At 43.3% G+C, this 27,899-nt stretch overlaps 1 protein-coding gene across 10 annotated transcripts in view; it reads left to right on the forward strand.

Moving 5' to 3' along the window:
* Positions 1–27,899, forward strand: part of ntm (neurotrimin) — a 489,818-nt gene that overhangs the window by 407,186 nt on the left and 54,733 nt on the right. For all 10 annotated transcript variants that reach the window (XM_082549226.1, XM_082549227.1, XM_082549229.1 and 7 more), the window contains one exon: positions 21,891–22,123. In XM_082549226.1, coding sequence (XP_082405352.1) covers positions 22,042–22,123 — 82 coding nt within the window. In that variant the 5' untranslated portion in view covers positions 21,891–22,041. The remainder of the gene's footprint in view (positions 1–21,890; positions 22,124–27,899) is intronic.

The raw sequence follows: 27,899 nt of genomic DNA on the forward strand, positions 1-27,899 counted from the left end.
CAAAGGAAAGAGATTTGGGAAATGCTGTGGATTAGTAAGGAGAAGTGTGGAAAGCTATGTAGAGGATGAAGAGTGGAAAGGTAGTTGGTCCAGGTGAGATAACTGTGAAGCTCAGGGGCAGATCTAGAGACGTTTCTTAGGGCGGCATGAGGGTGGCATGGAAAAAGATGGGGTGGCAAAATCAAAGCCATTTGTTTTTTACACATATGCAGGTGTTACATTCTGTAATATGTATAATATATGGTTAAAACGCATCAATGCAGCAAGTACACACATTTTACATATACCTTTTCCCAGTCACTTCTGATGTACCCCAAAGTTCAGTCTTGGGCCCTCTTCTCTTCATAATAACATTGTCAAGTCAAACCGAGTAGGAGGTGGAGAGCCTGAGGCAAAAAAGTAAAAGTGACAGACTGGAGGGTGGAACTAATCTTGTGTGTTGGTTTCTGTCGGGGAGGAAAAAGAAGGCGAACTGGGGAGCAACAGGAAGGTTCAAGGTTCTTTATTTGTCACATGCATAGTTATACAAGTATAACACACAGTGAAATGTAGCCTGACACGCTCCTCGACATGTGCAAAAAAATTGGGGGGGGGGTGTAGAGGAAGAACATTATATATATATATATATATAAAACACCCAGCACGCCCCTGCGGGCGGTTTATCCTTCAAGCTCGGGTCCTCTACCAGAGGCCTGGGAGCTTGAGGGTCCTGCGCAGTATCTTAGCTGTTCCCAGGACTGCGCTCTTCTGGACAGAGATCTCCGATGTTATTCCCGGGATCTGCTGGAGCCACTCGCCTAGCTTGGGAGTCACCGCACCTAGTGCTCCGATTACCACGGGGACCACCGTTACCTTCACCCTCCACATCCTCTCGAGCTCTTCTCTGAGCCCTTGGTATTTCTCCAGCTTCTCGTGTTCCTTCTTCCTGATATTGCTGTCATTCGGAACCGCTACATCGATCACTACGGCCGTCTTCTTCTGTTTGTCTACCACCACTATGTCCGGTTGGTTAGCCACCACCATTTTGTCCGTCTGTATCTGGAAGTCCCACAGGATCTTAGCTCGGTCATTCTCCACCACCCTTGGGGGCATCTCCCATTTTGACCTCGGGACTTCCAGGTTATACTCGGCACAGATGTTCCTGTACACTATGCCGGCCACTTGGTTATGGCGTTCCATGTATGCCTTGCCTGCTAGCATCTTGCACCCTGCTGTTATGTGCTGGATTGTCTCTGGGGCATCTTTACACAGCCTGCACCTGGGGTCTTGCCTGGTGTGATAGACCCCAGCCTCTATGGATCTTGTACTCAGAGCTTGTTCTTGTGCTGCCATGATTAGTGCCTCTGTGCTGTCTTTCAGTCCAGCTTTGTCCAGCCACTGGTAGGATTTCTGGATATCAGCCACCTCCTCTATCTGCCGGTGGTACATACCGTGCAGGGGCCTGTCCTTCCATGATGGTTCCTCGTCTCCCTCCTCTTTCTTGGGTTTCTGCTGCCTGAGGTATTCACTGAGCACTCGGTCAGTTGGGGCCATCTTCCCAATGTATTCTTGGATGTTCGTTGTCTCATCCTGGACTGTGGTGCTGACACTCACCAGTCCCCGGCCCCCTTCCTTCCGCTTAGCGTACAGCCTCCGGGTGCTGGACTTGGGGTGAAACCCTCCATGCATGGTAAGGAGCTTTCTTGTCTTTATGTCAGTGGCTTCTATCTCCTCCTTTGGCCAGCCTATTACCCCAGCAGGGTACCTGATCACGGGCAGGGCGTACGTGTTGATGGCCCGGATCTTGTTCTTACCATTCAGCTGACTCCTCAGGACTTGCCTGACCCTCTGCAGGTACTTGGTGGTTGCAGCCTTTCTAGCGGCCTCTTCATGGTTCCCATTTGCCTGCGGGATCCCCAGGTACTTGTAACTGTCCTCTATGTCTGCAATGTTGCCTTCTGGTAGTTCAATCCCCTCAGTTCTGACTACCTTCCCTCTCTTTGTTACCATCCGACTACACTTCTCCAGTCCGAACGACATTCCAATGTCATTGCTGTATACATATATATATATATATATATATATATATACATACATATATATATATATATATATATATATATATATATATATATATATATATATATATATATATTAGGGGTGCAACGATATTCATATCGATATTGAACCGTTCGATACAGTGCTTTCGGTTCGGTACGCATATGTATCGAACAATACAACATTTGTAATTTATTTGATCAACTTTCCTTCTGACGATGCTGTCTGTGTTGAGCGCTCAGTGAATCTGCGTTCGACTACTCCGCCTAGGCTGCACTGTCGAGCGCAGATCCACTGAGCGCTCAACACAGACAGCATCGTCAGAAGGAAGAGCGCAGGGCAAGCTAGCGAGACAGAAGTTAAGCTCTCCTTGCAAGATGGACCTCCCCCACTCTCATTCAGATCTGGCGTTTGGAATTATTTTGGTTTTCATGTGACGTATGACCCTGAAGGTAAGCGAGTCATGGACTAAAGTAAAACAGTATGTTGGATGTGCCACGCAATGCTTAATTACATGGGTGGGAACTAGTGTGTTAGCGCAGTTAGCTCGTTAACGTGTTGGCCGTCTAGCCCCATGCACGGGGCGATCGGCGGTAGCTCGTTAACGGAGATTTGCCGTGTTGTGGCGTTAAGGTCATTTCAACGAGATTAACCTGAAAGCACTAGTGGGAACACAACGAATATGACTGCACATTTACGCCGACATCATCCTAGTGCAAAGACAAAAACAACAAGCATGCTACCAACTTTAGCCGAGTCATTTAGACAGCTGTTAGCACATGATTCTCCTTATGCTGCTGAGAATATAGCCCAGAAGAAGCGGATAGTATAGCTTTTATTTTGGAAAGAGACATTTCTCTGTAATAAACTCTCTTTTCCAAAGATGAGTGATTCCTCAATCAGATACAGGGCTTGCAAAATCGCTAGCCCGACGTCCTGGGGCTAGCGATTTTTTTCAGACGGGCTACCCTGCCCGTCGGGCTATTGTAGGAAGGAAAAATATATGTCAATGCTTTTGCATTCTTTCAGAAATGTAGCTGGGTAATTATGTCATTGGCATCGGTGAGCCACTGTCAATATGTGACATATTGAAATCGCGTTTGAATTTGCGCTTGTTTTTTTGCTTTCACTTTGCAATCGTGCGAACTGTGTATAGAGAGCGACAGCACTGATCTGTGAGTGATGATAATTTGTGCACCAATTCCTCTGACATCGTCTTATTAATCGTTAGCTTACTATGCAAACATGACAAGTGAAATCTCCCGCAGCAAGCTTAAACATGTGAGAGGTTGATCGCGCAGAGAATCGCTGAGCTTATGTGAGTCCGTGTGTAAAAGCAGCAGAATATATATTTTAGTTCTGCTGAGCCAAATAAGACAGGTCAGGGTGAAGAAGTGACAGCCAAAGAAAAGCTTACCACAAAACGGAGAAGTTATGACAAATGAGACTATAAGGCAAAAAGAAAGTGCAGCTTTATGGTTTCATGGACAAAATAATTTCTGTGGCTGCAATATGACGAGCTAAATAACCAGGGCTGCACATAAGTGGTCCGCAGGTGCGTATTCGCTGTCAAAATAAAAAACGCGCACAAGGGTTAGGGTTAAATTTAAAAACTGTACTTTTGAGTTAAAATATATATTTATAATTTTAATAAATGACAAATTAAAAAGGCATGAACATTTTTTTTGTATCGAAAAAATATCGAACCGTGACACCAAAGTATCGAACCGAACCGAACCGTGAATTTTGTGTATCGTTGCACCCCTAATATATACATACATTGGGTGAGTGTGCAGTAGTAGCAGCAAGCAGGTGAATTCTGTGCATTAATATGAATAGACATCTGACTATTTTACAGGATAGACAATATAAACATATTTAAAATTAAAGGAATTGAAATGTACATTGTGCCTTGGTTTAGTGTCTGGAAGCGTCCTGTCTCAGTCAATTATAGATGATCTGAGAGGGCGGGTGTGTGTGTTTAGGGAACGGATGGCTTGGGGATAGAAGCTCCTCTTGAGTCTCTCTGTCCTTGCCCGGAAGATGCGGAACCTTCTACCAGATTGCAGAAGTTGGAACAGTTTGTTGCCAGGATGGGATGGGTCCTTCAGTATCTGCGCTGCTCTAGTCCGGCATCTCCTGGTGTAGGTGTCCTGAAGCGGGGGGAGAGCAATCCTGCAGCAGTGTTCTGCTGTACAGATCACTCTCTGGAGAGCTTTTTGGTCCTTCACACAGCTGTTCCCAAACCACGATGTCATGTTCTGTGTGAGGATGCTCTCCACAGCGCTTGTATAGAAAATCCTGAGGATCTTTGGAGAGACCCTGAACTTCCTCAGTTGTCGTAGGTGCTACAGGCGCTGCCTAGCCTTTTTGGTCTGGACCTGAATGTGGGCAGCCCATGTCAGGTCTGAGGAGATGTGGACACCAAGATACTTGAAGGACTGCACCCTCTCCACTGGAGCTCCATTGATGATAATGGGCTTGTAGTCTCTGTGCTGACCCCTTCTGAAGTCCACCACCAGCTCCTTGGTCTCGCTGACGTTCAGCTGGAGGTGGTTGTCCTGGCACCACGATGCCAGATTCTTCACTTCATCCATGTAGGCCGTCTCATCGTTGTTGGAGACGGCACCCAACACCACTGTGTCGTCAGCAAACTTCACAATGGTGTTGGAGCCATGGGTGGCCACACAGTCTGAAGTGTAGAGGGAGTAGAGCAGTGGCGAGAGGACACATCCCTGAGGTGCTCCTGTGTTGATGGTGATGCTGTTGGAGAAGCACCTGCCCACCCTCACCACCTGAGTTCTGCCAGTGAGGAAGTCCAACACCCATGCACACAGACGGCTGTTAAGTCCCAGATCCCTCAGCTTTGTGAACAGTCTGCAGGGCACTATTGTGTTAAATGCTGAACTGTAATCAACAAACAGCATTCGCACATAGTTACCCTGTTTCTTGTCCACATGGCTGAGAGTGGTGTGTAGGACGTGGGCAATGGCATCCTCTGTGGATCTGTTGGATCTGTAGGCGAACTGCAGCGGATCTGTGGTGTCTGGGATGGAGGAGGAGATGATGTTCTTCAGCAGCCTGTCAAACACCTTCATTACTACCGAGGTCAGTGCAACTGGCCGGTAATCGTTCAGGGATGAGGGTTTGCTGTTCTTGGGCACAGGGATGATGGTGGATCTTTTGAAGCATGTGGGGACCACAGACTTCGCCAGGGACTCGTTGAAGATGTAAGTGAACACACCTGCTAGCTGGTGAGCACAACAGCGCAGCAGACGGCCAGTGATGCCGTCTGGCCCCGCCGCTTTCCTTGTGTTCACTCTCGTCAGTGCCGCTCGGACGTCATGCTCCGCGATGCTGGTCACCGGTCTCTCGCTGATGACGTCACTGTCCTCGGTAGTCAGGCGGTAGATAGCATTAGCCGCCTGGCTAATCTCGAAACGGGCGTAGAACTGATTCAGCTCGTTGGTGAATGCAGAGTCAGCGTTGATCAGCGCAGTGTCCCTGGCTTTGTAGTCCATAATGGTGCGTAGTCCATGCCACATACAACGTGTGTCGCCCTGGTGGAAGTGGGACTCCACACGTTCCCGGTACCAGCGTTTGGCATCTCTCACCGCGCGCCGCATGAGGCCGCTTTGTAGGCGCTCATATCGCCAGTGGCGAGACCCGCGTTGTAGGAGGCGGTCCTGGCGTTTACTGCAGTGCGGATCGATCTGTCCATCCACGGTTTCTGGTTTGGGAATGTGGTGACTCTCGCAGTGGGGATAATCTCCTCCGCTAGCATATTGACGAAGCATACTGCTACTTCTGTAAACTCGTTGATGTCGACTGCGCATGCTCTGAACATGTCCCAGTCGACGTCGTTGAGTGCGTCCTGTAGCGTAGCTTCTGATTGGGCAGTCCACCGTTTTACCTCCCTCGTGGTCACGTCTTCCCTCCGTATGCTTTGTTTATAATGGGGGATGAGGAAGATGGCGTTGTGGTCAGACTTCCCAAAAGCCGGGTGTGAGACAGCTTTGTAGTCCTGCTTGTATGGCGTGTAGCAGTGATCCAAAATTCGATCCCCTCTCGTTGGACACGAGACATGCTGGTAAAAGTTTGGAATGACTTGTCTGAGGTTCGCTTTGTTAAAGTCTCCTGCTACAATGAGGGCTGCGCCCGGGTCCTTGTTTTGAAGCGAGCTCAGCACATCATGTAATTTGGACAAAGCCATACCTGTGTCCGCTTGGGGTGGGATGTAGACCGCCGTGGCGATGACCGAGGTGAACTCACGGGGCAGATAGAAAGGGCGGCACTTAATGCTCAGGAACTCCAGATGTGGCGAGCAGCCGCTGGAGAGAGTAGAAATGCTCCTGGCATCACACCACTTTCTGTTTACCATGAAACACACTCCCCCACCTTTGGTTTTGTTTGACTCTGCCGTTCTGTCCGCGCGGAGCACAAAGAATGAATGCGACGGAGTTACGGCCTGGTCCGGCACGGTGGGGGTCAGCCATGTCTCCGTGAAGCACAGAATGTTGCAGTCCCTCATGTCACGTTGGAAGGTGACCCTTGCTCTTAGGTCGTCGAGCTTGTTCTCCATGGATTGTACATTGGCCAGTAGGATACCAGGCAGTGGTGCGCGATGCGCCTGCTGTCTCAGTCTGTTCCTAATACCAGCGCGTTTCCCCCGGCGCTTCTTTGTTCTGCGCCTCGGATGAGCGGCCCGTCCTTTGTTGTTCTCCGCGCCGCGTAGAATCTCTGATGGCCAGGAAGGGTCAGATTTAAAAGCATCCAAGATTAGATGTGCAACCTTGGCACCGATGTTTACAAGTGATCCGCTGTCGTAAACTATAAGGCTAGAGGATTTTGGGATGAAAACCAGAGCAAAAAATAGGTAAAAAACAAGAAAAGTAGATAGTCGGAGCGGAGTGGTCAGGAAGGCGTCTGGACATGGCCGCGCCATCTTGTAAGGAAGTTGCCACTTATGGGAAAAGCCCAGCATAATTCTTTAAATAAGTTGTCACCAACATGGATATTGTGTGGAACTGATATATCAACAAAGACAGGGAGGCCGCCGGTAAGGAAATGTTTGCTGACTATGTTAAAAGACTTTGCGGCTGCCGCTAGCTTACGTAGCATTAGCATTGTGCCGCGAGTTGGTCGCCTGTTTACGAGCGGCACCGTTGTTTATTGTTGGTTTGCAAGACTGTTCATGCTTGCATATGGTTAAGAGAAGCTGGTTATAAATACTATTGTTACTGCTTAAGTTCTAATGCAGATTGATCATTTAATTTAGCACTTTAATAGAAAGCAGTATCTTTCAAGATGTACAATTGTTATTGAATTACATAATTTTGAGCATTTAAGAATACTCAAGTAAATATTGTACTACAAAGCTTTATGCACTGCATTGATGTGTTAAAAATGTTTGGGATTGTTCACAGTATTTGCAGATGTGTGATAACAAACAATTTGTATTTTGGTTTTTGGTTTGTATTTAAAGGTTTTTCACCTATGGCTGACTATGACCAAAAAGAAGATTAAAGAAAAAGGAAAACAAAAGAACTGCCTGGTCATTGAGTGAAATCCAGTTAAACACCTGTGGTATATGCATCAATCCTTTTCAACCGGGGAAGCTGCACAAACTTAAAGAGCTTGACAAACATCCTCCCTCTTGGTACCATTTTCTGCAAATTTGATCTTCACTTTCACTGTTTTGCTGATGACACAGCAAAACATATATAACTGGGTGAAAACACATCTCTCCTGCAGGCCTCATTCCTCCCTATCACCTTCTTCCAAAATCCTGGTTCAGCTCTAATTTTCTTAAGCTCAATGAGGATAAAACTGAAATCCTCCTTACTGGCACTAAATCCAACCTTTTGAAGGCAAATCATTTCTTACTCAGTAGTGATAACTCCACAGTTTTCCCTTCAGCTCAGGTTAAGAGCCTTGGTGTCATCCTAGACAGTTCACTATCCTTTAAATCTCACATCAATAATCTCATCCGTTCTGCCTATTTTCATCTACGTAACATTAACAGTTTACGTCCTTCTCATTCCACCCAGGCTACGTCCAGTCTTGTTCGTAGTTTTATTACCGTCCATATTGACTATTGCAATTCTCTCTTGCATGGTCTCCCATGTTATTTACAAAGCTCCAGGGAAACAGGGGGATCACACACACGTTCACTCCAACCTCTCTCTCCACTAACAACCAGTCGCTCCTTCCACACTCCACACAGGAAAACACAGGGACGGGTACGGGGAATCTAGAGACACAGAAACACACGTTAACGTCGGAAATGGAGGCACGGGAAACTTCGGATTGACGTGTATTTACTAGAGTCTTCACAACAATCAGCGTCGAACAGCTGACCTCCTCCCTCTTAAATATCAGCTGGTCTGATGAGGCCCAGGTGTTCCCAGTCCAGGAAGGCGTGGGCTGAGGGCATGAACCCACCATGAGGTCCACCTGGCAAAACAAGAGAGAGAGGGAGAGAGAGAGAAAAAGAGAGCCAGTAGCAGGGATATTATGATCAGCACCTTGCTGATCCTGCAGGTCCTGCTTCCTCCCAATTTTCTTTAATTAAGTAATATATGCTGTTTTAGAATTTATATTCAATGTTAGTTATAGCTAGGCTTAAAGGTTTAATGCTAACTCATTTTAATAAATAACACTGTCATATGCAAAACTAGGGGGCACTAGGGTGGCACATGCCAACCCATGCCACCACAGTAGATCAGGTCCTTGTGGAGATTTTTATAAGGTAGGACAGTGGACTTTTTAAACTATATTTTTCAACAAAATCCTGGAGAGTGAGGGGATGCCTGAGGAATGGCAAAGAAGTTTACTTGTGCTTATTTTCAATAACAAAGGGGATGTGTAGAGCGGTTGGTAACTACAGAGGCATAAAGTTGCTGAGGCATGCCATGAAGCTACGGGAAATCTATGAAAGATAGGAGTCTCTTTTGCCTGTTGCAAACAACACTGTGATCTGTAGGAGTAGGGACGATTGGAATAGAGCCTGGAAACATGGAGGTATGCTCTGGAGAGAAGACTGATGATAGTCAGAAGAACCAAAACGCCGATTATGCATGTGTGTTAAGAGGAGGGAGACAGGTGTAGCAGTAATGATGCAGGGAGGCATGTTCGTGAAGTTTAAATGCCTACGGGCATCAATCCAAAGCAAATGACAAATACATATATGACACAATATAGTAAATTCTCCAGAGTTTGTCTTACAAACCTGCTATATAAAGGACGGAAATGTTATTCTGAAGTGCACTGGGATGCCATGCTTAAAGAAAGTTCTCCTGAGTTTCTCTTACAAACCTACTACAATGTTATTCTGTTTATTATTCTGTTGTCTGCAGAGAACATTCCCCTCTCAGGCAGAAAGGGAAAAAAAGAATACCCTAATTTTAAGAAAGCTGAACAATGCAGAGCAAAGAACGTCATACATAGAAAAATTGAATGACAAATGGAAAACAGATGATTGGTGATATTTTGGCAGACACTGGCTCATTACCAACCAATCTTATAAAGCATTTTGAATGCTACAGTACAATAGAAAAGCACTATATAAGAACCAGCCCATTACCATTTACTGTTATGTCACTTTTGCAGCCCCTGATTCACAGATCACTGTCACCCCATTAGGACACGGGGTGACACCATGAGGCAACTGTTCCTGTGATATAGTGCTTGATAAATAAAGCTGAATTGAACTGATTTGAATAGTCTCTCCAATACTAATACTAACTAAAAAAAATGGTTCAATATTGGCATATTTTGAATGTCTATTAATTACAATTTCAGTTTTTTTAATCTTTATCTTTTTAATCTATACACTGTGTGCCACATTTGCACATCAGCATATCAACTACTATCATGTGGCTTTCTTTTTTCTCCAGTTGCCAATGATTATTTTCAGAAACATGGCTGACAAGACCAAACAGCTTTGTGAGGTACATCACCGGGGCCACCGTGACGGGGCAGGGATAGCTCAGTAGGTAGAGTGGTGGCCCCATGATCGGAAGGTCGGGGGTTCAACTCCACTGAACGGCTACCCTGAGATACCCCTGAGCAAGGTACCGTCCCTACACACTGCTCCCCGGGCGCTGCATTGGTGGCTGCCCACTGGGTGAATGGGTTAAATGCAGAGGAACTATTTCCCTATGGGGACTAACACATACACATTATTATTATCACAAGAGATTAGAGCTGGGCGATATAAGATTTTTTCATATCACGATATGTTTTTTTCATTTCAGGCGATAACGATATCACGATATAAGCCAAATAACTATATTTGTAAGATTTAAATGTGCCGTTGCTCACAAGTAAAATGTGAAATAATCAGCAGCTTGTTTTTATTTAAATATTTATTTCCCATAATAAGTTCAACAGGGTAGATGTACTTAAGGAACATGAGACTTTTTCAGATAAATAAAGGCAAATATTGCAAACTACACAAAAGGCAGCTGCTAAAGCGTTTAAGTTTCAAAATAGAACAAACGAAACAGGCTACTAAATTGTCAATTCCACTTAGAAACAAAATACTAATTCTAAAAATAAATCTTAGTTTGTTTTACAGAAGAACAGACAAAACTGACTAACTTTTGTCAATATCAAATAAACTGAGAAGTAAAAGGAAATTCTCAATCTCTCCTTGTTGTATAGCTTAGCTTTTCAAACTGTTTTAACAGTTACTTTAGTCTGACAAAAGCCGAATGACGAATTAGCGCTTCCAGTCAGAGACTGAGGCTACATCCACACGTACACGGGTGTTTTTGAAAACTGAGATTTTCCGTTTTCGTTTTAAAAAATAATCCCGTCCACACATAAAGGGAGAAATGAAGGAAAACGCTGCTATGAACATGCCAAAGCAGCAGGTGGAGCTAGATTCCTAACCGTGCAGAAATGTTGGCCAATCAGAAGTCTAGAAGCCTCGGTGGGAAAAAGTAAACAAAGCTGGGGCATAGAAGCAGAACCGAGTCGTATGTGTGGAGGGACAGTAACTGTGTGTATATGTAAGCATTTAAACACTGCAGAGTAGAATTAACAGTAACAGTATTGTATAAATTCATTTCACCGAAACAATAACGTGGCGCACAGTGTGACGTCAAAAAATGCGCACACCTTTGATGCTGCGTTTTCTCCGTTTTTCTAGTCCACACGTAAATGCAAAAACTGAGTTTTTAAAAATCTTTGTTTTCAGTGACCAAAAACGCCGTTTACGTGTGGACGAAAGGTGCAAACGCATAGAAAGATCTGCGTTTTCAAGAATGCCCGGGTACGTGTGGACGTAGCGCATGCACCAGTTTATTGTATTTCCAGACTTGCTTTCGGCACAATTTACAGTGCACGCTACTCTGTTTTTTGTCAGACTTGAAATAGCCGAAATACCTTCACACTACGGAACTTCTTTGGCTCTTCCGTTCGACAATCTCTCCGGCATTGGAACCATCATCTGTTTTCTCTTCGGTAACATTCGGTCACGCTCGGTTGATTTTTCTAGTCGGCACACTCATTTCCTCCATTACCCGGGCGGTACGGTGGCTGGCTGCTTCCCAAACAGATACACATGTGCGGCTTGGCACTTGTGCTGTACGTAACAAGTCACGTGACGTGACGCTGTGGATGTGATTGGTTCGGCTCTGCGCTACTTAATTTGGATTGGCTGGGTTTTTTTGTTGTTTTTTTTTGTTTGTTTTTTTAAAAGAGGACAAGGGCGGCGAGGTCTATCGCGATAGTTTAATTTTTCTATCGAGAAAAAGTTATATCGCAATACATATCGTTATCGTTCTATCGCCCAGCTCTACAAGAGATGTGACGGTATTTTTCTATAGCTTCATTAACAGGTCTATATAAAAATTAAATCGAGACGATCTAATGTGTGAGGGGTCATTATACTGTAGCAAAATGGCCATAAGTCCCATGACATTATGTGTCTGTGATGCGAATGGAATACGTTGAGGCAAAGGTATACTTCCTGCTCAGTATAAGGCGTTTTTTTTTTTCTGGCAAAAACGGTTTGTCTGTAGCTATTTCCCTTGGTGCCAGGTTTCAAAAATGGCGATTTTGATTTTCGCGAAGGAGACGCTCTCATGACTCATCAAGTGACACCTATGACTACCCAATTGGTGGCACCCAGTCTGATTAAGTAACATTTTCAGATCTCAGATGCTAGATCTGCTTTAGCAGGTACTAAAACATTACCTGGTGCCCGGTACTAGCACCTAATGGAAAACTCTAAAAACTGAGTCGAACCATGCCCATCCAACCTGAGTAAATTTAAATGTTATTAGGAAAGATTAGAAAAAAACTGGGATTTCATAAATACTGTTAAAGGTTCAGTTTTTAAAACCATACTTCAGAACAAGATCTAGAGTGTGATTAAAGTGGTGGATGGGTTCTTTTGCATTTTGGAAGAATGCCAATTGAGCTTAATGACAGATTAAATGTCACAGTTATTTTTAATATCTAAATGAATGTTAGAATCACCCACAATAATTATTTTATCTGAGCTAAGCAGCAAATCATGTAAAAACTCTAAATAAGGCCCAGGTCGATGATACATAACAACAAATAAAACTTGTTTTTGAGTTTCCAGCTAGTGTGGACAATAGTAGGTGTCAGGCTTTTATATGAATTAAAATTCTGTCTGGGTCTTTAGATTAATAAGCTGGAGTTCACTCCACGAGCGTCTGGCAGCACAAATGAACCAGCTGCTAGTTGATGAGAGACACCCAGAATTGTTAACCGAAGGCCGGACAGTCCTGATCCTCAAGGACCCCCAGAAGGGACCGGTCCCCTCTAACTACCGACCAATAACCTGCCTCAGCACCACATGGAAGCTCCTGTCAGGCATCATAGCAGCTAAGATGAAGAGGGGCACATGGGTCAATACATGAGTGGGGCACAGAAAGATATAGGCAAGAATACCCGAGGTGCAAAACACCAGCTACTGGTAAACCGAACAATTGGCCGAGACTGCAAGACCAGACTGACTAACCTGTGCACTGCCTGGATTGATTACAAGAAGGCCTATGACTGAGTGCCCCACACCTGGATCCAGGAATGCCTAGAACTATATAAGATCAACAAGACCCTGAGAGCCTTCATCAGGAACTCAATGGGGATGTGGCGCACAACACTAGAGGCCAACCTCAAGCCCATAGCACAAGTCACCATCAAGTGCGGGATCTACCAAGGAGATGCTCTGTCCCCACTGCTGTTCTGCATAGGCCTGAATCCCCTCAGTGAGATCATTGACAAGACTGGCTATGGATACTGACTACGAAATGGAACAGTTGTCAGCTACCTCTTGTACATGGATGACATCAAGCTGTGTGATGGACCGAGCAGTGAAGGAAACTTAGGCACAGGTTAAAGTCCAAAAATGATTTTTTATTTAACCCAAAAAACATAATTGGTTAACTCATGCAAAAAGAATCAAAATCTTGGGCCCATAAAAGAGGTCAAACTAACAAAACTCTACTCAAAGTTGACAACACAACTGATAACTCAAACAAACTGACCTAACTTAATGAGACAAAGGGGAAACTTAAATAGTGGCTGATCAGCCCGCAAAAACAGGAGAAGGGGTAAAACACACAAAACCTAACTAAACCAAACATAATGAACTCCAATCCCCCCCATGGTCCTGAGTTATGGCATGAACCAATTTGTAGTCTTCCTTTAAAGCTCACTCCGCCCCTTTTCCACCTCTTGGCTCCTTAATCAAGGGAATGGAAGAGCTGCAACTACGGTAACTCAGAAAACAAAAAATTAATCATACATAACAGTGTAAACTAAAATGTGCACACTTATTTTAGAATGCAGTGTTATGTGGATATGTTAATTAACTCTAAACCAAAACCAGTTATTTATTGTCCTATCAATAAATATCTATATTTAAAGAAAGAAATGTGAATGCAAGGTTACTTATAAGCCTCTACACTAACATGGTGATATTACCACTGTGTGGCTGTAAGTGCAGCCATCACACACTCCCCCTCTTCAGATCTCTCCCTGGGACAGCGAGAGAGACAGTCTGCAGTACAGTTATCTTTGCCGGGGATGTGGTTGATAGTGAACCGGAATGGCTGGATTGCAAGATACCATCGTGTGATCCTTCCATTTGTGTCCTTCATTCTCTCTATCCATTGAAAAGCCTTGTGGTCTGTTTCCAATATGAACTCCCGTCCGAGAAGATAATACCTAAAGGAGTCCAGGGCCCATTTGATGGCAAGTCCCTCCTTCTCGATGCCTGAGTATCGCACTTCCCTCGGAAACAGCTTGCGGCTGATGAAGGCCACTGGATGATGCTCTCCAGGCGGTCCCTGTAACAGAACAGCTCCCAATCCTCTCTCTGAGGCATCAGTCTGAAGAATGAACTTTCTCTCAAAATCAGGGCTGTGCAAGACTGGGCTCTTACTCAGAGATTGTCGTAGGTCCTGAAAAGCCATCTTAGCCTCCTCTGTCCAGGTGATCTTATTGGGACTTCGGGCACCAGTCAGATCCGTCAGAAGAGCTGCCCTGGCGGAGAAATGAGGGATAAACCGATGATAGAATCCTGCCATACCTAAAAATGATCTCAGCTGCTTTCTGGTCTCTGGCAAGGGACAGGATTCTATGGCGGTTACCTTATTGACTTGAGGTTTTATTACTCCATTTCCAATCACAAACCCAAGGTACTCAGTTTCAGCCTTGGCAATGGCACACTTAGCTGGATTAACAGTCAACCCTGCAGACTGAAGACGCCCCAATACCTTCTCCAGGTGTTTCAGGTGTTCTTCCCAGGTAGAACTGAAAATCACTATGTCATCAAGGTAGGCTGCAGCAAAATCAGACATGTCAGACAGTATCTGGTCCATCAGTCTCTGGAATGTTGCCGGGGCACCATGCAGTCCAAAGGGCATGACTTTAAACTGGAACAAGCTCCACGGGGTCCGGAAAGCAGTCAGCTCTTTTGAGCGCTTAGTCAGTGGTACCTGCCAATAACCCTTGCAGAGGTCTATTGTTGTCAGGTATCTGGCCTTCCCAAGGCGCTCAACCATGTCATCAATGCGGGGAGTTGGATATGAATCAAATTGTGATATTGCATTCAGGTACCTGAAGTCTATGCAGAAACGGATACTGCCATCCTTCTTTGGCACCAGGACCACCGGGTGGCACCACTCGCTCTTCGAGGCTTCAATGATTCCTAGTGACAACATCAGGTCGATCTCCTCTTTCAACGGGATCAATAGACGCTCAGGTATCCTGTAACTCATTCTCCTCACAGAAGCTCCATCTTTCAACACAATGTCATGTTCCACAATGTCCGTTCTACCAGGATTTTCACTGAACACATCCAATTTACACAGGTTTCTCACCTGAGCCCGTCTTTCCTCAGGAAGATGGTTGAGATCCAGGTCCTGAGGAGTGGGTTTTGGCAGATACTGATCATCCACTTCCTCCTCCTCTGAAACCTCCTGGATCAGAAAGACATCTGCTTTTGGTCTCTCCACCCATTCCTTAAGCAGGTTAATGTGCAGTACTCTGCTGGAGCGGGGCTGATCTGGAATAGCGACCTTATAGGTTGTTTGTCCAAGTTTCTTTTGGATCTCATATGGCCCTTGCCACTTTGCTAACAGCTTACTGTCATCACTTGGAAGAAGCACCAGCACCTTCTCACCAGGACTGAAGGATCTTTGCCGAGCTGACTGGTCGTACCAGGCCTTCTGGTGCTGCTGTGCTTCCGCTTTGTGGGCTTGGGCCAGCTCCGTCATCTTCTCCAACCGTTCCCGTATCTGGACAACATAAGAGACAACATTGACAGCCTGTGATCTTTCTTGGTCACCCTCCCAAGTCTCCCTTAGAAGAGACAAGGGGCCTCGTACCTCATGGCGATACAATAGTTCGAAAGGTGAAAAACCTGTAGAAGCCTGGGGTACTTCTCTATATGCAAAGAGGAGGTAGGGCAGCCACTGATCCCAGTCTGTACCAGTTTCATTGACAAATTTGTGTAACATTTGTTTCAGAGTCTGATTGAAGCGCTCTGTTAGGCCATCTGTCTGAGGGTGGTATGGTGTTGTCCTCAGGCTCTTAATCCCAAGGAGCTGGTACACCTGCTTCAACAAAGTGGACATAAAGTTAGTGCCACGGTCAGTAAGAATCTCACGAGGAAAACCAACCCTTGAGAAGAACTGTATGAGACAGAGGGCGACTGCTTTGGCTTTTATTGATCTCAAAGGAAAGACCTCTGGATACTTTGTAGCGTAATCTGTCACAACCAGCATGTAACGGTTGCCTGCCTTGCTTCTTTCTAGAGGACCAACAATGTCCATTCCTAGCCGTTCAAATGGAGTGCTGATAATTGGTAGAGACTGGAGAGGAGCTCTGGAGGGGAGGGCACTGAGGGCAGCTTTTACAGAACAGTGTAACATCCGAGCGCACTCCAGGCCAATGAAAATATTTTCTAATGCGGGCCATGGTTTTATGCTTTCCCAAGTGGCCAGCCCATGGAATGGAGTGTCCCAAGAAGAGCACCACCTTCTGGACTGCTCTAGGAACCACCAACTGCAATGCTGAACCCTTCTGATGATACAAAATGCCATCTTTCAGCAGAAACTCCCCCCTGCTGTTCAAATCTTGCTTAGTTCCTTGGTTCCTCTCTGCAGCTTTCTGGAACAGAGATGTTAGAGATGGATCGTCATGTTGCATTTCAATAATATTAACAGGGATTTTAAAACCCAAAGGTAACTCAGGCTCTGTGCTAGGAGCTGCTTGAACAGCAGTATGTAGAAACTTCTCTTGACTTCTCTGTCAACATGACTTACGAGACTTCCCGGGTGCAGTCTCTATGTCCGCATCATAGAAGGGCAAGGCACAGAGTGGGTGTAGGGACTCCTCTTTCTTCTTAGCTTGAGCTCTTGTTACTGCAACATTGCATGTATGACTAGGATTCAGCAAGTCAAACAACACAGGCAGATCTCGACCCAGCACTACTGGAAATGGCAGATTCTCTGCAACACCAATATTTAGAATATACGTTTGTCCTTGTACCTTGATGTACAGATCTGCTGTTGGATATGATCTCTCATCTCCATGAATGCAGTGAACAGGGATTGTCTTCACATTAACTTTATTTGCGGGAACAAAGTCTCGGTGCACAAGAGTCTGAGTACTTCCTGAGTCAACAAGGGCCTTTAATGGTTTCCCATCAACCTCAACTAAGGTCATTTTGAAACCATTCTCAAACTCCACTTTAGGCTCCACACTTTGTCGGGGCACAAAACACATCTGAGTTATTTTTGTAGAATTCTTTGGGCACATAGGTTTTGTGTGGCCCTCCATCCCACACAAATAACAAATCACAGTCTTGGGTGGAGGTCTTGACGGCATATTGACAGACTGGCTCTTTGGAGGTTTACTCACCCCTGCTTTCTGGTAGTGAGGGACAGATTTTGAACCATCTCTCATTTTCCATGCTGTGGCTCCATGGCTGTCCTTTTTTCCGTGCCGCCACAAACACATCAGCCAGCTCTGCAGCCGCCGCTGCAGAGTTTGGATTGCGTTCTTTAATCCATGTCTGTAACTCAGGAGACAGCATTCTCAAGTATTGTTCTAAAATTAATATTTCACTAACCTCATGCACCGTTTTTCCTTTTGGCTTCTCTATGTCTCTAACTGTCCTCTATGTCTGCAATGTTGCCTTCTGGTAGTTCAATCCTCTCAGTTCTGACTACCTTCCCTCTCTTTGTTACCATTCAACTACACTTCTCCAGTCCGAACGACATTCCAATGTCATTGCTGTATAGCCTGGTAGTGTGGATCAGTGAATCGATGTCTCGTTCACTCTTGGCATACAGCTTGATGTCATCCATGTACAGGAGGTGGCTGACAACTGTTCCGTTCCGTAGCCAGTATCCGTAGCCAGTCTTGTCAATGATCTCACTGAGGGGGTTCATGCCTATGCAGAACAGCAGTGGGGACAGAGCATCTCCTTGGTAGATCCCGCACTTGATGGTGACTTGTGCTATGGGCTTGGAGTTGGCCTCTAGTGTTGTACGCCTCTAGTGTTGTACGCCACATCCCCATTACACACACACACACACACACACACACACACACACACACACACACACACATACATATATATATATATATATATATATATATATATATATATATATATATGTGTATATGTACATTGGGTGAGTGTGCAGTAATAGCAGCAAGCAGGTGAATTCTGTGCATTAATATGAATAGACATCTGACTATTTTACAGGATAGACAATATAAACATATTTAAAATTAAAGGAATTGAAATGTACATTGTGCCTTGGTTTAGTGTCTGGAAGCGTCCTGTCTCAGTCAATTATAGATGATCTGAGAGGGCGGGTGTGTGTGTTTAGGGCACGGATGGCTTGGGGATAGAAGCTCCTCTTGAGTCTCTCTGTCCTTGCCCGGAAGATGCGGAACCTTCTACCAGATTGCAGAAGTTGGAACAGTTTGTATATATTGAGTTCATAAATTAAGACTTTAGCTTCTGTGTATATGTTGACTCGCATACTCACATTCTAAAATACGTTATTGTGCATGAAGACTAAATATCTCATGTGGAGTAGTTTGCATTAAAACCATGCAAACTTTTTCATGGCTATAATATTGAATTAAATGTGTAGTAGTAGTATTTATTTATTGTCATTGTCAAGAACAATGAAATTGCGTTTGGGGCTTCCATACAACCCAAAAAAAGAAGAAAATAATAAATACCCCTTAAAACCCAGCCTAATCACATTTAATGCCTAATCACATTTAACAACAACAGAATTAAATGTGATTAGGCATTTTCCTACTCCTCTTTGAGTAGGAAATTGGAAAAATCCTCCTCAGTATCTCACTCTTTTCTTTCCACTAGGTGGAAACTCTGATGTTTTTAGAAAATAAAAGAGGACTAAAAGTTAGAAAGCAATCACTTTCCACTTTTGAGTTGAACTCCTGTATACAATCACAATTAATGTCTTTTAATAAGACTCATATTTCTGATTTCCTTTCTACTTTGTCCTTTGTTCCTTTCATTGCACTCAAAGCTGCAGCACTCCCACTGGTAAAATATGAGTGCACAGTTTCTCATGGGTTTGAATTTGGGAGGCAGTGTAAACAGAGCTTGTTGACTGCTAAGCAAAGAGAAAGAATACTAAGTTGTTTAAAATTCAGATGGTGAGGATTTTTGCTAAATGCTGTAAACCGCTGAAAAAAAGTCAAATCAAAGTCCTTGTGTGTTTTTTGTGTGCCAGAATCAGTGTCCGAACCTGCCTTCAGGTTAAATTAGGAAACAGACAATTTTCAATTGTGAATATGATTAATTTTTCTTTCTTTTTTTTTTCTTTTTTTTTTTTACATTGAAATAGTGTTAGCAGATCATTAATGACTTGTTTAGCCAGCAGTTCTGTACTTTCGTTAAAACCTTTTCAAGACAAATTAGGTTAGAGATGCAGGGGCAAAAAGTGAAAAGAAGATAAACAATGTCATTAATTTATAATACTAGTACATCAATGTATGCTATTGTTCAGCCTATTCCTGCTACTGGCTGGGTGACATGATGATATGATAATATGTGATACAGATAACCTTCCAAAGCTTAAGCTGTCTGCCCTTTGTGGCTGCTTGACTTGTGGTCTTATAGTAGTAGTTGGCAGACAATGAAACAAATACAGGCACAGAATTTTGTATGTTATATTGAAGTAATATTTATTTGTCCAAGTGACAAAATTTTAAAGAATCAGCCTCATACAAACTGTCTTTTGTACAAGACTGTAAACAATAGTTGCTGTAAATATGGATATTTTAAAATAGAAATCTGTACGGATTGATTTTTGTAGCCAGTTTGAAGCGGCATTATTAGAAATGCAGGTTGCTGGTTGACGTTGTCAGGAAACATTGTGTGGCAGGCACAACAGGAAAAATGGGTAACAATGGGAAACTAGAAATATGGATAAACTCAAGATCGGAAGAAATCTGAACTAGGAAACATAAGATACAGAGAGAACATAAAGACAAATAAAGATTCAAAAAACCATTAATTCAAAACACTGGGTCAACAGACCACGTACCCTAACAGATGTGAGTGTGACTGACTGTCTGTTTCTCCCTATGGGAGAGCCTCTTGATCTCCATTTTACGCTGGGATTAAGATAGGTTAAAAGCAAAAAAAAAAATACATGTGTTGAAAACTGTGTTAAACAAAACCTTTTTTTCCCCCTTTGGCCTAATGCATGTAAATGTACTCATATTAATTTAGTACTTTTATAGTTTGAGCCCTCTAAGTAGATAATACTACCCACTCACGCATGTATTCATAAAATTCTTGGCAGTAAATTACTTTAATTGCTTGAGGGGAAGCTACAGTGGAAGCGTGTCTATCATGCTGTTTTTGAGGATTCTTTAGAAAAGTTTAGTCATATGTCTGCACTAGAATCTGGTTGAGGAAGTTTACTTTCTGTGGCCATTATTGATTAAACCCATACTTTAAAATTAGTGCATCATATTAAATCAATGCTACAAGGGTTTTTATTGTATGTTTTCTGTGTACATTGCATAAAAAATGTGCATTTTATTTGATTATACACTGTGCCATATATGCGCCAACACTGGAGAACATGCACCCCATGCTTTTCTATTGCTCTTTTCCTCTATAGTGCCATAAATGCCCCAAGGATGCCATTGACCCTACTGCTGCCACTGAAGTGGAAGTGACTGATGGTGCAACAAAAACTGTGACAGCGTAAATGGAGCTGATTCGTTCAGTTGCAAAGCAGTGAGCTCCTGTTACACTGCCACCATTCAAAACACTTAAAATGTTGAATTTCCAGCTCTAGAGTGCAGAACTGAGGCTACTGAAAGTTAAAACTCCCAACTCACATGATGGACAATTGGCAGCCCAAAGCAGTTTGCACATTTTCTTTTTTTAACCATTAAGTCACTTACTTCATATGGCTTTGGCCTTTGTACATTCTCAGCAGGATTGAAACACCTATTATGAAAATACAGCAGATGTGTCATTCCGTGGAAACATTCAAACATCAGTCATCAGCTCCTGTATCAAAGCAGTATTCTTTGACTGCGGAAAGCATTCGGTTGTAATTGCAACCGACCACAACGATCCAGTTTCAGCCCATTATTTCAATCAGTTTTGAATATCACAAAGTGTGTGGGTAGATCAACAAAAGAAACCTGACGCTGCACAGTAAGTGCATTTGCATATTGAAAATAAGTCTTGTTCTAAGCTTACATAATTTCTGAGAACATAATTGCTATTCCAATTTCAGCGTGTCGCATCAGAATATTACTTCACAATTACATGATAAAATGCACATTAGAAATTGTGTTTCTAGTTTTTTTCTGTTTCTATGTTATGACTGGTTGCCTGTCTCTCTGTATGGGGGACCTCTCTACTACTTTTTAAAAGTAATACAGTGATTCTTAATAAATAAATAAAAAAACAACACATATCGTTTCTATTGAACTTGCTTACTATTATTAGTGTATAATCTAAAAGTAATCGTATTAAATTCAGCTGCACAATCCCCTCTCTCTACACTGTGTCATACCAGAAGTTCAGCTTTTATAAGCATCAGCACATTTTTGAATCATAAATGTAGCATGCAATAGAGTACATGTTTTTAGTTCAAAGAAACAGGGAAAAAATAAATTAATAAATACAAATTTGTCATTTAAAAAAATAAGTCTATACGTAGTGGGGAGGGGTTGATCATATAAAGTATGTTTTTGTGATTTCCATGAGTACTCCCTCATGGAAATCACTGAATCTTAAAAATAACCCTACTTTCAGTGTTGTTTTTGTTCCTTCACAGGTGTGCACTCGGGGATGTTGTCACACACACAGCATGGCTTAATCGGTCAAGTATACTGTATGCTGGAGAAGACAAGTGGTCGATTGATCCCAGAGTGAGTTTGGTGACTCTTAATCAAGAGGAGTTCACCATCAAGATTGAAAATGTGGACATGACAGATGAAGGACAGTATGTGTGTGCAATCCAGACAAGCAGTCGACCAAGAACCACCTCAGTTCACATCCTCGTCCAAGGTAATGACGCCAAGATAAAGACAGCTACAGCTGCTGATATGATACTAAATTCAACAATGAGTCCTATGTGAAATTCTAGTAAATTATTGTTTTTTCCGAATGTGCTACAAGCAATGAGTCTCTGGTAATCATAAAAAAATTTTATTTCCTGAACTTATACAGACACCATAACTTATGCCTGCTGCAAATTAGTTTTTTTGTTCATGACTATTGCAATTTTAAGCCATTCTTCCTTGAATGTGACTTCAAGCTAAGATATTTTTAGAACCTCTTGCACACATCCATTTTTTTTGTTTTCTTCTTGTTTTGCTAGTATACTATCTATGACTTCTATCTAAAGCACCAGCATAGCAGAGCTGAAGTGGGAAAAAAAACATATAGAGTCAAAACAGGCCTTCAGTGCCTCTCGTAAATCTCATTTTCTCATTCATCGCTCCACTGGAGCAATGAGATGCCAAATGCCTTGCTCAAGGAATGAGAGGGGAGTGTGTTTCTCATCCGCTATATTAGGTAAGGTTAATGGAGAATACCAGGTGTTAAGATGCTTAGGTTATAATGATGTGTGGAGTTGTGATAGTCTCCTAATGGAATTCAGAACACATTGAGGTGCATTGGATTGTATACACACAGTGCAATGGGGCAGTTTAGAGCTATTTGATATGCAGATATGTAGCATGCATATATGTGTGTATGTGTGTATATATATATATATATATGTATGTATATATATATATATTAGGGGTGCAACGATACACAAAATTCACGGTTCGGTTCGATACTTTGGTGTCACGGTTCGATATTTTTTCGATACAAAAAAATGTTCATGCCTTTTTAATTTGTCATTTATTAAAATTATAAATATATATTTTAACTCAAAAGTACAGTTTTTAAATTTAACCCTAACCCTTGTGCGCGTTTTTTATTTTGACAGCGAATGCGCACCTGCGGACCACTTATGTGCAGCCCTGGTTATTTAGCTCGTCATATTGCAACCACAGAAATTATTTTGTCCATGAAACCATAAAGCTGCACTTTCTTTTTGCCTTATAGTCTGATTTGTCATAACTTCTCCGTTTTGTGGTAAGCTTTTCTTTGGCTGTCACTTCTTCACCCCGACCTGTCTTATTTGGCTCAGCAGAACTAAAATATATATACTGCTGCTTTTACACACGCACTCACATAAGCTCAGCGATTCTCTGCGCGATCAACCTCGCACATGTTTAAGCTTGCTGCGGGAGATTTCACTTGTCATGTTTGCATAGTAAGCTAACGATTAATAAGACGATGTCAGAGGAATTGGTGCACAAATTATCATCACTCACAGATCAGTGCTGTCGCTCTCTATACACAGTTCGCACGATTGCAAAGTGAAAGCAAAAAAACAAGCGCAAATTCAAACGCGATTTCAATATGTCACATATTGACAGTGGCTCACCGATGCCAATGACATAATTACCCAGCTACATTTCTGAAAGAATGCAAAAGCATTGACATATATTTTTCCTTCCTACAATAGCCCGACGGGCAGGGTAGCCCGTCTGAAAAAAATCGCTAGCCTCAGGACGTCGGGCTAGCGATTTTGCGAGCCCTGTATCTGATTGAGGAATCACTCATCTTTGGAAAAGAGAGTTTATTACAGAGAAATGTCTCTTTCCAAAATAAAAGCTATACTATCCGCTTCTTCTGGGCTATATTCTCAGCAGCATAAGGAGAATCATGTGCTAACAGCTGTCTAAATGACTCGGCTAAAGTTGGTAGCATGCTTGTTGTTTTTGTCTTTGCACTAGGATGATGTCGGCGTAAATGTGCAGTCATATTCGTTGTGTTCCCACTAGTGCTTTCAGGTTAATCTCGTTGAAATGACCTTAACGCCACAACACGGCAAATCTCCGTTAACGAGCTACCGCCGATCGCCCCGTGCATGGGGCTAGACGGCCAACACGTTAACGAGCTAACTGCGCTAACACACTAGTTCCCACCCATGTAATTAAGCATTGCGTGGCACATCCAACATACTGTTTTACTTTAGTCCATGACTCGCTTACCTTCAGGGTCATACGTCACATGAAAACCAAAATAATTCCAAACGCCAGATCTGAATGAGAGTGGGGGAGGTCCATCTTGCAAGGAGAGCTTAACTTCTGTCTCGCTAGCTTGCCCTGCGCTCTTCCTTCTGACGATGCTGTCTGTGTTGAGCGCTCAGTGGATCTGCGCTCGACAGTGCAGCCTAGGCGGAGTAGTCGAACGCAGATTCACTGAGCGCTCAACACAGACAGCATCGTCAGAAGGAAAGTTGATCAAATAAATTACAAATGTTGTATTGTTCGATACATATGCGTACCGAACCGAAAGCACTGTATCGAACGGTTCAATATCGATACGAATATCGTTGCACCCCTAATATATATATATATATATATATATATATATATATATATATATATATATATATATATATATGTATATATATATATATATGTATGTATATATATATATATATATATATATATGTATACAGCAATGACATTGGAATGTCGTTCGGACTGGAGAAGTGTAGTCGGATGGTAACAAAGAGAGGGAAGGTAGTCAGAACTGAGGGGATTGAACTACCAGAAGGCAACATTGCAGACATAGAGGACAGTTACAAGTACCTGGGGATCCCGCAGGCAAATGGGAACCATGAAGAGGCCGCTAGAAAGGCTGCAACCACCAAGTACCTGCAGAGGGTCAGGCAAGTCCTGAGGAGTCAGCTGAATGGTAAGAACAAGATCCGGGCCATCAACACGTACGCCCTGCCCGTGATCAGGTACCCTGCTGGGGTAATAGGCTGGCCAAAGGAGGAGATAGAAGCCACTGACATAAAGACAAGAAAGCTCCTTACCATGCATGGAGGGTTTCACCCCAAGTCCAGCACCCGGAGGCTGTACGCTAAGCGGAAGGAAGGGGGCCGGGGACTGGTGAGTGTCAGCACCACAGTCCAGGATGAGACAACGAACATCCAAGAATACATTGGGAAGATGGCCCCAACTGACCGAGTGCTCAGTGAATACCTCAGGCAGCAGAAACCCAAGAAAGAGGAGGGAGACGAGGAACCATCATGGAAGGACAGGCCCCTGCACGGTATGTACCACCGGCAGATAGAGGAGGTGGCTGATATCCAGAAATCCTACCAGTGGCTGGACAAAGCTGGACTGAAAGACAGCACAGAGGCACTAATCATGGCAGCACAAGAACAAGCTCTGAGTACAAGATCCATAGAGGCTGGGGTCTATCACACCAGGCAAGACCCCAGGTGCAGGCTGTGTAAAGATGCCCCAGAGACAATCCAGCACATAACAGCAGGGTGCAAGATGCTAGCAGGCAAGGCATACATGGAACGCCATAACCAAGTGGCCGGCATAGTGTACAGGAACATCTGTGCCGAGTATAACCTGGAAGTCCCGAGGTCAAAATGGGAGATGCCCCCAAGGGTGGTGGAGAATGACCGAGCTAAGATCCTGTGGGACTTCCAGATACAGACGGACAAAATGGTGGTGGCTAACCAACCGGACATAGTGGTGGTAGACAAACAGAAGAAGACGGCCGTAGTGATCGATGTAGCGGTTCCGAATGACAGCAATATCAGGAAGAAGGAACACGAGAAGCTGGAGAAATACCAAGGGCTCAGAGAAGAGCTCGAGAGGATGTGGAGGGTGAAGGTAACGGTGGTCCCCGTGGTAATCGGAGCACTAGGTGCGGTGACTCCCAAGCTAGGCGAGTGGCTCCAGCAGATCCCGGGAATAACATCGGAGATCTCTGTCCAGAAGAGCGCAGTCCTGGGAACAGCTAAGATACTGCGCAGGACCCTCAAGCTCCCAGGCCTCTGGTAGAGGACCCGAGCTTGAAGGATAAACCGCCCGCAGGGGCGTGCTGGGTGTTTTTATGTGTGTGTGTATATATATGTGTGTATATATATATGTGTGTGTATATATGTGTGTATATATATATATATATATATATACCAGAGGTGTGGACTCGAGTCACATGACTTGGACTCGAGTCAGACTCGAGTCATTAATTTTATGACTTTAGACTTGACTTGAAAAAATGTTCTAAGACTTGTGACTTGACTTGGACTTTTACACCAATGACCTGGGACTTGAATTGGACTTGAACCGGTTTACTTGAAAAGACTTGATATTTCACCCCAAATATAAAATTTAAAATGCATATTATATAGAGATTGAAAATGTGACGTCATTCAGGGGTAAAACCGCAAAGGATTCTGGGAACTCGTGGCAAGAGGTACTAGCGCACGCAGGCTTTCAATTGAAATCACAGCGATAAAAAAGAAACACAAAAATGGCAAGAAGCCGTTGTGTTATTAACTGCAATAGCCGGTCGCATGACAGCCACGGAAAGCCGACGGGTAAAGAGATCGGTTGTTATCGGATTACGTCGTTGAAGAGAAATTGTTCGAGCCATGTTTCCGAAGTAACAAAGAGGCGACGGGTGGCCTGGATTGCAGCCATTCAAAGACCAAATATAACGTCCCAGAACACTCCAGCTCACAGGTTAGTCTGCTGTTGTAGTTAATGCGTCATTTTTCTTAACATAATTGGTGATATAGGTTACAAGCAAGTCTGGCGCTGAAAAGAAATTGTCGCGCTATGCTCCTTTGTTTATTGTGCATAAATAGTGAATTGTCCTGACACAATATTGCGTTTCGCTTCTGTTATTATGGTACAGTGACAAAAACATAATTCACAGGATAAAACAAGTTTTTTGTATCACTAATTGCCCAGTACGATTACAGCATACAGTATTATTGTCACTGCTACATTTCTGTGATGCGTACCAGAAATTATTTCCACTGCTAATTAATTACCGTTGAGCTTAAAGGTCCTATTAATAAACGGTTAACGATTGTGTATTTATGAAGACGATTTGTGAGACTGGTAAACTTATGATACGTACGATGGTCTTTCGTTCTACACGGTGCATTTCAAGGTCCTGTACCCATCTGGCGGTAAACTGTACCTGGGCTTGTTGCAGTGACCTGAAGTTACTATCGTGCCAAACTAGGTATCCCCGACAGAATTTGTTTCCCCTGCGTCGGGAGCACACGCTGGACTGTCCAAATCACAGACAAACAGTATCCCGCATTGTTGATTTTTAGTTTACAAACACTTCTTATAATGACTAACTACTCCTGACATTTTTGAGATCTTAGCTCTTTATACAACGAAGTTATAGTGGGATACAAATAATATCAGGCTGGTCCTGCCACAATTTGTTCCCCCTGTGTAAATCACGGACAAACAGTATCCCACATTGCTGATTTTTCGTTCACAAACACTTCTTATTATGACGCATTTCTCCTGAAACTTTGGAGGATTTAGCTCTTTATATAATAAAGTTACAGGAGAATAAAAATAGTTATTAGCCAAAATGTTTATGGTTTATTAAAATAATCCCATCTGATACCCCGTGAGCAATAAATATATAATTTTCTGTTGTAACCCTCAAACTGAATGGTAATGTAATGATACTAATTTTTCACAAAATGAAAACATCAGTACTTCCTGCGTGCTCCCAGCACAGGGGAAACAAATTCTGTCGGGGATACCTACTTTGGCACGACACCGGTCCTACAACCGCATCCAAGAATAACATGCAGCTTATCTCAGAACTGTCGGTGAAAATTATTCTTGGAGCTAGGTTTAATTGAGCTGCATTTTAAAGAGGTGCAATTTCACAATTTGTTCACTATTTTGTCATGTGTTGAGAAAAACAC

The sequence above is a fragment of the Aulonocara stuartgranti genome (genome assembly GCF_965226115.1).
Source record: "Aulonocara stuartgranti genome assembly, chromosome: 10".
NCBI classification, from domain to species: Eukaryota; Metazoa; Chordata; class Actinopteri; order Cichliformes; family Cichlidae; genus Aulonocara; species Aulonocara stuartgranti.